This window comes from Molothrus ater, chromosome Z (genome assembly GCF_012460135.2).
Source record: "Molothrus ater isolate BHLD 08-10-18 breed brown headed cowbird chromosome Z, BPBGC_Mater_1.1, whole genome shotgun sequence".
NCBI lineage: Eukaryota > Metazoa > Chordata > Aves > Passeriformes > Icteridae > Molothrus > Molothrus ater.
This window is the reverse complement of record NC_050511.2, coordinates 49,509,284-49,521,464: the sequence shown is the minus strand read 5'-3', so window position 1 is coordinate 49,521,464 and position 12,181 is coordinate 49,509,284. Positions and strand designations below refer to the sequence as shown.

The following is a 12,181-nucleotide window of genomic DNA, read 5'->3' as shown; positions in this document are numbered from 1 at the left end:
AGTGCCATTTTTACTCCATTAATGCCAACAGCAAAATATAGCCATTAGTAAAATCTGAATTTCACTCTCAGGATTTGCTGAATCTCCTTTTGGTCCTATGAAGAAAATACAATCTTTTATCTAAATCTATGTTTACGAAATAATATTTCCCATAACTTTAAAATTAATTCTGGCATGTTCATTATCTATATTTTAGGCAAGAGAAAAGAAGCTGAATCTTATACTATTGAAGAGCTACGCTTTTCAATATTTACCAGGGAAAAATAATGGCAGTAACACAATTCTAGTTCATTTGGTTTGGCTTTTTTTTTTTTTTTAATACCCCAAGACATCTTTATGCTCAAAACAAAACATGTAAGGAACCTTTTATCACAGAAGAGATATATATGCAAGTAAATATTAGCAAAGGGAACATGCAATTGTTGGGCTGAATTTGATTTAGGAACTATTTAAATAAAAGATAAAATACAGTCTTACAACTTTACAGTTGAGTAACAAAAACAATTTCAGCAAAATCTTCAGCTTACTTTGGACCTACCTGTTTTAATTTTTTCTTTTGCCCATAAGAATGGAGGCCTTTTTTTTCTCTTTCCTTTAGATGTTTCACCTATTTGGCTAAAATTCAGATTTTGAAGCTCATCCGTATCATCAAAGAAATCAGAGAGAAAACCATCATGAGCAAATGAATTACGTGGGCCTGTGGATGAAGAATCATTCCACAGGGACTGGTCAATCTTAATTTCTGGGCTTTTAAATGTTGTGTCTCTAAATTCGTCTAGAAAACTCTTAGAGCTCTCCCGAGGTGCACAGTCACTGAAAGCTGCAAAGAAATCCTCTTTTTCAGAGTCTTTGGAAGAATGATCAGAGCTATTATGCATTCTGAAAGGCTGTCTTTGAACATGGAGAGAATTTTTAACTTCTAGATGAGCAAAATCTTCATTGTCCTTTGATACAGCAAAGAAATCCAGCTTTCTCCTTGTAATTACATCTGACGAGCATGCTTTCTTTTGCATACAACTTGGAAGATCAGACTTTAAAAAACCCTTACGATGATTCAGTGGCGGAATTAGGGCTTCAGCATTCATATGAGATGTTCCTGGTAGAGAAAAATTTGAACCATTTTGTATGGAGAATGAAAGATTAGCTTATCTTCTACATTTTAGAGAAAACCAAGATGTCATTGAGAATTGTGATTGCAGTCTCTCTCATCAGAATAACTGACCTTACCATGACTAGAAGATAAAGATTCTAATACATTCAAATTTTTCACTTGGTTTCAAAGGAGACACATTTTACTAGTAATTCAAGATATTACCTGTGCTGTTTTGTGCCTTATCAAGCAGCTCTAAAATCTGACAATTTTGTTTATTATCAAGATACAATGTGTTGACTTTATTCTGGTTTTCTGGGCGTGATGCACCTTTCACTGTTTTTTCTAGAGCAGCAGTATTTAGGCTGTATGAAGATATCATGTCACTGAAATGCTGAAATGATGAAGAAAGTATTTGTTAGTAATGTTGTTGGTACATCACTACTTGGTCTACATTTCCAAGTACGAAAAGTTAAATCAGTTGTTAAGATTCTGAGATGTATAAATTTTTGTTTACTGGAACCAAAAAAAGGACTTACCAAAGCAGGAGAGGCATGTACAGTACACAATGTACCTGTCTTACATCTATAAACAGATTAAGTAATAGTCTCTGTCTCAAAACACAGGAGAAGCAATATCTTAATAATACAATTTATTCTCCTTCATTACTCCAAGACTGTAGGAAGCAGTCTGCAATGGATTGGCACCTATCATGCATCACAGAGGAATTTAACTGAGCTTTTTCTGTCAATAAAGATGGCTTTACACATTTACAGTTAAAACAATAGTATGCAAAATTTCACATCCAGTGCTCAAATACCTGTTCACTTGCTCCTTCACCTTAATGGAATGCTTCACCTTAAATGAATGGTGTCCTCAGCCATTTTCTTGAATGATAAAATATGTGTATTTTTCATTGAATTAGATTACTATATTCAGTATATAATTTTCCCAGACTTGACCCAAAAGTAGGAACAGTTCGAGCACACAATTCTTCATCTCTACGGCTGTGTCAAACATTTAGTGCTATGAGGGAGGGAGGGAGGCAGGAAGGAAGGAAGGAGGGACGGAAGCCCTGGAAATACTTAATTGGAGAACATATTTTCATTAGAAATACACAATATTCAACATTGTGAAACTCGAGGAGGAAGCTGATCTAATGAGTATTTTTCCAGTTAAGGAAATGCTCTCTATCTTCCCACAAACAAAATGGTGACTTGACAAAATCTGCTGAGAATCAGCAGACTCAACATTTGGGACATGAATGATATGCTAAAACCTGTAATTAATTTTTAAATTACACCGGCAAATGCACATTTAGAGTAAGATTTAAAAAACCAACAAAACAACCACATATTACAGCAGAGCAAAAAAATGATATCGTACATAAAATAATTTTCACCAACCTTTAAAACCTTTTTTGGAGCCTGTGGCAGTAGTTCCTGGAGTTGATCAAAGCTTGCAAGAAATAACCTGTTCAGTGTCGATCCCTTCTTTAACATAAACTGAGCAACCAAAGGATTGATACATGGAAAAGTAAGCAGGCATTTCTCTGGCTGGAAATGGAAGTTATTTTGTTAGACTGAGATTTGACAAATTTTTATCCTTTTTTTTCCTGTTCTACAAAGTCACATCTTATTGAATAAGTCCTAGAGTATATCATAGAAAGACAGCTTTCAAACAGTGCACTTTTATAGTCCAATAAAAACTAATGTTTTTTTAGTATCATTTCTGAAAAAGAATAAGTTCTGCATAACCATTTGACAAAAAGCAAGTCTAAAGATGTTTATTTTCTAAACCTTAAAACAAGTGAATAACTTAAACTTCATTTTAAAATGCATGGCCAGATTTACTAATGCTCCATTTTAAAGTGAATTACCTAGATCAACATAAATGGACAAAACTGGTTCTGTTTTACAAAAGTTGTATTTGCTAATGGCAATGAAACAGGTGGCAAAAGCAGGAGTCGTCAAGGGGAGGATAAATGTCACAAACAGGGCAGCAGTTTGAGAGTAGCTTGTTTTCAGTGTCAGCTTCCTGTTCCTGACTTTCATAAAACACTGCCAAGATTAAATATCTTTAACAGACACAATACAATGACTCCTCTACATTCTTTACCAGTATCCTTAATCTCTAAATTGGAAAACTTACAATCAAATACACCCCCCTCTTGAAAGGCCATGCCAATACTTGCTTTCTAATGCCTCTGAATTTTGCAAAGCGAAAAAAAAACCTCAGCTTTACAACAGTTCAAAGCTGTCACATAAAATGAACAAATCCATACATTTAATTTGAGAAAATTACTAGACAAGTTAAAGGATATAATATATTTGATCGGGATTGATGGGTCTGTTCCAGCATTTACTGGAATATGAGTTAAACAAGTAACTGCAGGAGTTAAACAAAGCTTTTCCCATCTGTTACTGAAGCAAGTCAGCAAGCAACACCATTGACTTAAGTAATGGATCAGCACTGCTGAACTTTGCTTCCTGCCCAAATGAGCCACTGTATGTTTTTCTTTTACAATTTGGGTAGTTTTTTAAACCTACTGCCTAGAACTATAGAACTGTACAATTTGGCAAGTAGATGTGGTGGATAAACCTCCCTACAGGTTAATTGTGAAGGCACAGGGAAAGTCCAAGTTGCATCTAATTGTACTGACAAAGATGATGGAAATATTACATATATATATATATGTATGTATGTATATACATGTCTTTGCATGTGTACTAGAAATATGCTTGTATATATATCTGCATATATATATATATATATATACACAAATATAATAATGCTTATTTTAGAAATATATTTTAAGAGAACTACAAAAAAAACCCCCTAAATCTTTATGAATCTTAGAAACAGGAAGAAAACTGTCAATTCATAGGAAGATGAGCAAACCTCAGATGGCAAGACAGAAAGCCAGGATTTGTCCAGCCACTCATAAGGACTGATATTAGATGCTATCAAAACGTTGTCAGCAATCTGACGAATTACCAGTGCTGTCTCTTCAATCCCTGGCGTAAGAACTACCTAAAAGTGATACATAATACTCTTGGTTAAAATTTACTCTAAGGAGTGTATTAATTTGCTCCAGACATTGACATGTAAACTAAAGGTCACCCTGAACACAAGAGTCAGTACCGCTGAGTGATTAAACCTGATCAAACCTGATCCATGCTTATCATGAAGAAAAACTCCAACCTTCGACCTGGCTGCAAATCACACTCCTTATTTATGAAGATCCTATGTAGGTGAAATTAACTTATTTATCCTAAAGGTCTTTAATATGTGATCAAGTTTCTGGGCATAACATGAGCTCCTAATAAAACAGGCAATTGTGAGATGCCTACTACAGTTAAAGATGATGTGTAACACTTTGAACCTATAATTTCCATAAAAGCTACACTGGTGAGTACATGAAATGAAAAAGCTTTGTCCTCTCTTCATCCTCGTAACTTTCATTTAATCAGGTAAATTTTATACAAACTTTAATATGCAAATAATAATGACTTCATAAAGATCTGCACTCAATATTGGCTGCAAATAAATGAAAAAAGTGCCTAAAAAGATATCAATTCATTCAAAAATATAAGTTACCCACAATTTGGTAAGCTGAATGAAACTTTTGCCCCATTTTTTTAATGCTGATTATTCTGGATACTAGAACAGATTTTCTAGATTTCCTGATTTTTAAAGAAAGAAGTTAACCTATCTTGTCACATTAAAAAAGCACACTAGCTGACAGCAAATTATTTATTTTTTTCTTCTGTCACATCAGCAACAAAATATTGATCTCAAACTTCAAATTAAGACATAAGCAAGATTAATATATATTCTAATAATTTATTAAAGGTATGATTCCATTTTTTGACTCCTAGTTATGAAAAGATTTCAAACTGCTATTTGATTCTGATTCAACTTGTATTGCAGCCAACACAGTCTTTTCACTGACTTTAACAGCACTGAATTAAGACCTTCTCCTATTTAAGCAATTTTGAGCTATTTTATGTTTTTGATGTAGAAGGCACATTTGATTGAGCTTTTTAGAAATATCATATCATGAAGATTAATACAGAAAAAAGTTACCTTCACTTCAAAGTCTTCTGTCTTCTGTGTAAGTTCAATTAGAGTGGCATAAATTAAGACAAGGTTAAGCAGAGTATTTCCCTTGAGACTGTACCTGTAAAACAGTTTCACTGGATCATTAATATTTAATATGCACATGTAATAATCTCAAACTATTTTTTCCACGTCTTCATAAATATCTGTTTCATTTTCTGGAATTCAGAATACTGGTACAGTTGGAGCATTAATATCTGTGGAAAGAAAACTAGAATGCATTCTAGGGACTGACTGCTGAAGGACTGTAAGGAAAGAAAACAGTAGTCTACAGAAAAGCAAGTCTGGTCTGAAGCAAAAGGTCTGGATCAAGGTCAGTCACACTGGAGACACTGGAGGAAAAACAGAGAGGAAATTACCACTTGCTTATAGAAAAAAAGAGGTAATAAATTTATACCTCTCAAAAGAGGTAATAAATTAATGTTTATGAACTATGTCAACAGAAGTTGTGCTTCCACAGCAAAAGGAGAACTACTGATGCACTAGAAGAACACTTGAAGAATATTTCAAGTTGCAAATAATATACAATGGTATTAACACAGTAATTCATAACCATGCATTCGTATGGGTTAATTTACTTCAAACAGATGTTAGAATAGTTCCAGTATCTCATATCTTTGGAGTTGTGAAACTTCTGGACCTGTTGATTTCAAATATACCTCATGTTAATATTGGCTGCCTCAAACTCTGTTATTTATAACGACCATTTCTTTAACATTGGTGTAAGATTGAAAATAGTCTCACAAATACAAAACTTTTCTGAGCTTTTGGTGGTCTCCAGTGATCACTATTACTTTTACAATTCCACTGAGTCTTTCAATAGGAGCATGACAACATTTTAACTAAGTGAAAAATCCAAAGCACACTAGAAATATGAGCTTACAATATTTGTATTGTTCTAAGAGAAATGTATTCCTACAGAGAAGTTCAAAGATAAATGAGTATCAACTTGTTTTAATAAGCAGTTTTCTTAAGTGACAAGTTTGTTTTAAAAATACCAGGATAACAAAAGAATTTAGTAACTTACTCTAAACTCAGTCTTTCTTTGGAATAAAAAATAATCCAACAGCACATATATTGGAGTGATAATGCCGTCAGCCTTGATATTACAGTGTCACAAGAGTCCTCATAATTTAGTTCTTCGACAGTCTACCATGGAATTTAAATAAAGAGTAAAAAAAAAATAAATACATTACCATGGCTGCCCCAAGCTTTTAATGAGTATCAATATAATATGCAGAAACTAGATCAAACATAAATACAGCTAAATAATGTAAGCATTAAGGACACATATGAGAGTTGGGAGAACTAGTCTGTATTCCCAACTTTTATTTTCTTTGAACTTCAAAAGGCTGATTCAAAGCTTTATGCCTTTTCTTCCTTCCTTCCTTCCTTCCTTCCTTCCTCTAAAAAGAAACAGTGTTAATACCTTTTTAGGCTACTCTCAATATTTTTTGTGAACTTTAATAATGCAAGATATTGTTATAAACTTCTGAAGTACTTACTTGGCCTATACAAGTCATATCATACCTACACTAACTATATAAAGTACATCACTAATTGCAGCAGCTAGTAAGAATGTCTATGCTGTACTTGCAATACTAATTGATTATTATGTACCTATCTTTCAGAAGCAGTTCTTCTACCTGTAATCTATCTTGTTGCATACCAGAATATAAGTAGTATGCTATTGCTTAAACTATTATTTTTTATTAAAACTAGGACAAATTATTCTATAGATCAATTCAGATAACCATCTGAAATGGAAGGAATTAATATGCACACTAGTAAGAGAACAGAACCACAAATACATTTAATTGGTTGCTACAAAATTTCTTTATATAACCCTCTTTTCAAGTATGCATTAACTACATTTTGTAAAATCAAATCACAGGTCAAATGTTACTTCAGTGAAGAAACTGAGAACATTTTAAAGTAGTCAAACTGGCACAGACTTTTAGGGTTAATGATTTGTGATGTGAAACAATGCATGAATTAAATACGATTATGAGGAAGAAAAATGTGTCAGAAGTCTGAAGATATGGCCTAGAAGTGACTGAACACATAACAGAATTTGGACACAGTAATTTCATTTTGTACCTGCAGAAAGATAGCAGTGCATTCATCTACTGTCAGCACAACATATTGATCTGCACTTCCAAAGAGCCTTAAGGAGTAACTGCTGCTTCTTTCAACAAAGGTAATGCTGTACCTGAAAAAGTAAAATTATTTCATTAAAACTCAGACAAGTTATAAATAAATACTATATTAAAATAAATAAATAAATAATAAAATAAACACAAAATAATAATATTTTCTTAAAGGAAATGGATAACAGACACCCTTTAATACAGTTTTTTAATTATATAGTCTTGATCTTTCTCAAATGCTCAGTTCACTTTAAGATATGTTCACATTTGAATAAAACATATCAATGTAGCAGTAATTAAATTATATTGCTAACTGCATTGAGTATGACCTTGACATCCAGGCTTTGAGTTTACAAAAAATATGGTGGTAATATAGAAACTAAGATAGATACTTAGAAACTTTTTCTGACTTTACATACTACATTTCTTTTCCTCCTTTCATGATTGTGCAGCATAAATTAGCAAAGCAAACTGGCTGATTGCCATTGGTATGATCCTAAAATTTCTGAGTGACTTAAAACTGCCAGCAGTAAAAGTTCCTGTTGTGTTTTACTAGGAAACACAAGAAACCTAAACCTGAATCTGCCAGTATGTCCTCTAGAAACTTGTATGGACAGTGTATTCAGGTATTTTAAAAAAGTAAACTCTTCCCTTTTCTGAAATTGTTCAGCTCTTTGCCCACCTATTTAACTCCCTCACCAGTGCTAAAAGAAGCTAGTGAAAAAGTAATAAAACATTGTTCGCTATGGCCAGGCCAAACAGAGAACTTGAACAAGTCAGAGTAAAGCATATCAGATTACATGTTCAAATTTTAAATGTCAAAGACATATATTTTTTTTCCCTACTGAATTGTAATTAGAAACAGACCAAAAATGCTCCACAGGTGACTCAAGGATATACCCAGGATTAAAACTGGCATGTCTGACCCACAATATGGTGAAATCAACTATCTGTATCTCTGTCACTATGTTTGAGAGATATTGCTGCTCTGCTCCCTATTTCTTTGTTTCAGTGTTTCTTTGTTTCTTTCATTCTTTTTTTTTTTCTTTCCCCTCATGAGATACAAGGTAGCTTTACCAAGTACTTATTACTGTGAGAGCAAAATTCAAGAAAATTATGTCAAAGAAATAATAAAGAAGCACAATGGTTTACAACTCTTGCAGTATTCATACAGGTTATAGAGTATTAAAAATTATTATTAAAAGCAAATAGTGGATCTGAACTTTATGAATAAATTAGCTTTTGTTTTAAACTTAGCCTCTCCTAAACACTGTGATGCACCAGAAAATAAGATGTTTTACTATTGCTCAGTTTGAGTATTTAGTATAGCTTAAGTGGATAAAAACAACAACAACAACAAAAAGCAATTTTTATGAAGAATTAAATATAAAGTCTTCCAAGGACCAAGAAGCACTAAAGAAAAGAAAAGTTTGTGAACATCATGATTTTCAGAGAAAAGTAGACAATTAAAAAAGTTGTTCTGATTTAAAAATACCAGCTACAATTTAAAAATTTGTCCAATTCCATTCTGGTTGGCATGTGTGTGAATCTCTAGTACTAAGTTATCAACTTCAACAGAAAAAACTATATTCTTGTCTCTTAAAGAGCTAATAGTGTAATTGCAGAAATGTATGTGATAGCGAAGTAGATGACTAATACATGATAGAGTAGGATAACATATGTGTGCTGAAAATCTGAAGATAAATAGCCCACAGAAGCCCTTCTTTTCACTTACTTGGATTCAAAAAGCTGAAGAATATCTGGCATATTAAGAAGACCTTCAGTTGTCAGAAATACATATGGAATCTGTACTTGCAGAAGAAAGGAACCACCACGATTCCCTGAAACATTTTGTATAAGATAATAGTTTAATAAGCAAAAAACTACAGATACATCAAATGGACATTCAAAAATGCATCTTTTATTAATCTCCAATAAAATGCTTCCACTCTATCCTTTTTTCCCCCCAAAGTGAAACTCCCTTGAATCTTTTTGAAATTATGCTTAAATTCAGATTTTTTTAGATCTGCAGCGTTCCCTTAGAATGAGGAAGGGTGGATACAGCTTGCAGAAGTTGTAGACAACTTATGAACTTGGCACAAGTCTCTTATAAACCCACATGTACTCCTACATCCTGGCCAAAACTAGGCTTACACTCTAATAAAAACACCTTCTTGCTGCATAGATAACCTAGCTCTGTTTGTTGAGCTTTAGCCCTCATAATGTTTTACTCACTCTCTTCCACAGGCATAAGAATGTAGCATTTTATGGAACAGAAAATATTTTCTTTTCATATGTCAGTCTAACTGTTTATTACAATTCTGGAGAACACTTACCCATTTGTATTTTTTCAGGGAAGGTGGTTTTAAAAGTCATGTAAGTAACATTCAGATTTTTGCACAGATTTTTCCAGCCAGAATTTTCAGAATAATCATATTCCATTACTAGTGAGAAGTGTGTCCAAGGGAAGTCAGCTCCAATTTGCTGATTATGTACAATAATGCAGGAATATCTACTAAGACTTAAAAAAACCCAACAAAATATGAATAAAAATAAATGCAGGTAGAAATACCCTCAACAAAATAAACAAGAACAAAATAAACTCAGTTTCACTTTGACAAATTCTAACTGCTTAAAGTCTATTTACAAAAATATATTTACCATTCCTGGCTAAGGTTCCAACTCCTTTAAAAGTTAATTTAAAAATCAAAAGCTGTACTCTTCCTCTTACAATTATCTGCCTAAAATATCATATATTTCAGAAAGTTATGATTTGTAATTTCTTCTGTTATGCCCTTTCACCATCTTTTTCTATAACAAGCAAAAATCATGTTTCTCTACATATTTATCTTTTTCTAAACAGGCAAAACAACATATAAAGAATATGCAATTGTTTGTCTCTAAAGTTCCTCTAGGCCTCACTAAGCATTTTTCTAGAGTGGAAAAAATTCTCAACTCTAAAAATGAAGCTATAGGTGAAAACTACAGCTATCAAACTAATACTACCATGAAAACTTTACTCCAGACTGGAAAGACCCATGAAAAGGAACTAAAGTAACTGAAGTTTCACTGACCTTAGTCTAGACTAAAGAATTTGTTCTCATGAATAAAGAATTTAACTTACTTGCATATGATCTCTTTACAACTTAAAGGGCTTCCTTTTTTCTCAGAATTCAAATCCACAGCTTTCAAACCTGTTTAAAAAAATAAAATTAAACAGTTGATGAAATAAATAAGCCTCTGTGACTATGAATCAACACACAACAGTAAGTAGCAAATGTGGAAAACCACAGGTTATTAAAATTTTAAGTATTACATAGTCTATCTTGCTGAAGTCCTCTACAATTTCTGCATTGTATTGTTGGATGTAATGATTTAGAAACTTCCTTCTCAGAAACCAAGGAAAAAGTAATGCAAACAAGTTTAATATCTCAGAAACTCACAACCCTATTACCTTAAAATGAAAAATTAAAGGGTAATATAAAAGGAAGCACATTTGCCCCTTTATAAATTAAATTTCTTTACACTTTTTGTACATTTGAAATTTTAACTGGAAGATGTATCGAAGAAGGAATGTTGGTTCTACACAAGTGCCTTTTTTCAAAAGCGTAGTTGGATTGACCTGTGTTTGCAAACAAGTCTTAAGATCTTAAAACAAATAAAGCTCTTTTCATTAAATATTATTATTAGTAAAAGTGCTGTGAACATGCCTCCTCCCTTTCAAAACATTCTAAAAGACAGACTTTCTTCTTTTAAGAGCACAGGAAATCTATTTTTATTTTTAAAGGCAAAAGAACAGCACAATACACAACACTTGATAAGGTTCAAGCAAATAGGATTTATGAAAATGGATTTTAAAAAAGCAATATAAAAGGAGTCAGTGACTTATCCTAAACATAACTATAGGCTCAAATTCTAATTTTCCTGAAACATTTTGTTTTACCAGCTGAATTTGCAGTGTTGAACAAGCTTGTACTTGTGAAATCACTCAAGGTAAAATGTTGAAATGATGAAAATGTTGCTTGTATCAGTAGGGAGGTGGGATATTGGAAACAATATATTTTTGTTTTGAGCTTTATAGATTGATACAGTTTATGCTGACATATTTAACAAATTTGCAAACAAGATCAGCAACATATAGCTAAAGGAAAATTTGATCTGTACCTGAATACTCATTCAAGGCTTTATGCTGGGGAACTTAGTTAAGACTTCTAAAATCTAACTGCTCTGAATATGCTTGCAAGGAAGAAAGCTTGTGACTAATGATCAGCTAAAAACAATGAGACAATCTGATCAAGATAACAGATAAAAATATAATTAGGCAATGGGCTGTCCACAGCCCCTTCATGTTCTGTTAAAAAAAAATCTTTGACTTGGCAGATAAATTATTACTCTCTTGAAATAGAAGACATTAGACCAGAACTCTTAAATGGGAGAAAACAAAATTAAAAGATAAAAGGCTGATGGAAGAGTTATGAAATATTAAACACTGTGAAAAATATGTAGAAAGGGTCCTGATGAGAAGGGAGAAACACCTGCACCAAGCATCTACACAGGAATGCAGCAATCTACAGAATAACAGCCACTTTTTATTTCAAAAATACACATAAAATAATAATTCACCTTCTATCCTAGATAATGGGTGAATGAAGGTATCTTTTTCTCTTTCAGAGTCCATCCTTGTAATGATTAGTATCTGTATGAAGACAATTAAAAGAAACTCAAGTAAGGTTAATTTTTTTTTCTTTCAGCCTGCATAGACCTTTCTTTCTCCTCTGCACAGAAAACACAAGATTGAATAAACAGATGGCAAACCCGG

At 32.7% G+C, this 12,181-nt stretch overlaps 1 protein-coding gene across 1 annotated transcript in view; it reads right to left on the bottom strand.

Annotated features, from left to right (window-relative positions):
* Positions 1-12,181, bottom strand: part of SHOC1 (shortage in chiasmata 1) — a 47,973-nt gene that overhangs the window by 3,685 nt on the left and 32,107 nt on the right. The window contains exons 17-28 of the mRNA XM_036402858.1: positions 11,986-12,058; positions 11,306-11,308; positions 10,487-10,556; positions 9,699-9,883; positions 9,098-9,203; positions 7,313-7,424; positions 6,240-6,361; positions 5,180-5,273; positions 3,992-4,123; positions 2,497-2,646; positions 1,316-1,484; positions 539-1,096 (exon numbers count right to left, since the gene is read on the bottom strand). Of these exons, the coding sequence (XP_036258751.1) occupies positions 539-1,096; positions 1,316-1,484; positions 2,497-2,646; positions 3,992-4,123; positions 5,180-5,273; positions 6,240-6,361; positions 7,313-7,424; positions 9,098-9,203; positions 9,699-9,883; positions 10,487-10,556; positions 11,306-11,308; positions 11,986-12,058 (1,774 nt within the window). The remainder of the gene's footprint in view (positions 1-538; positions 1,097-1,315; positions 1,485-2,496; positions 2,647-3,991; positions 4,124-5,179; positions 5,274-6,239; positions 6,362-7,312; positions 7,425-9,097; positions 9,204-9,698; positions 9,884-10,486; positions 10,557-11,305; positions 11,309-11,985; positions 12,059-12,181) is intronic.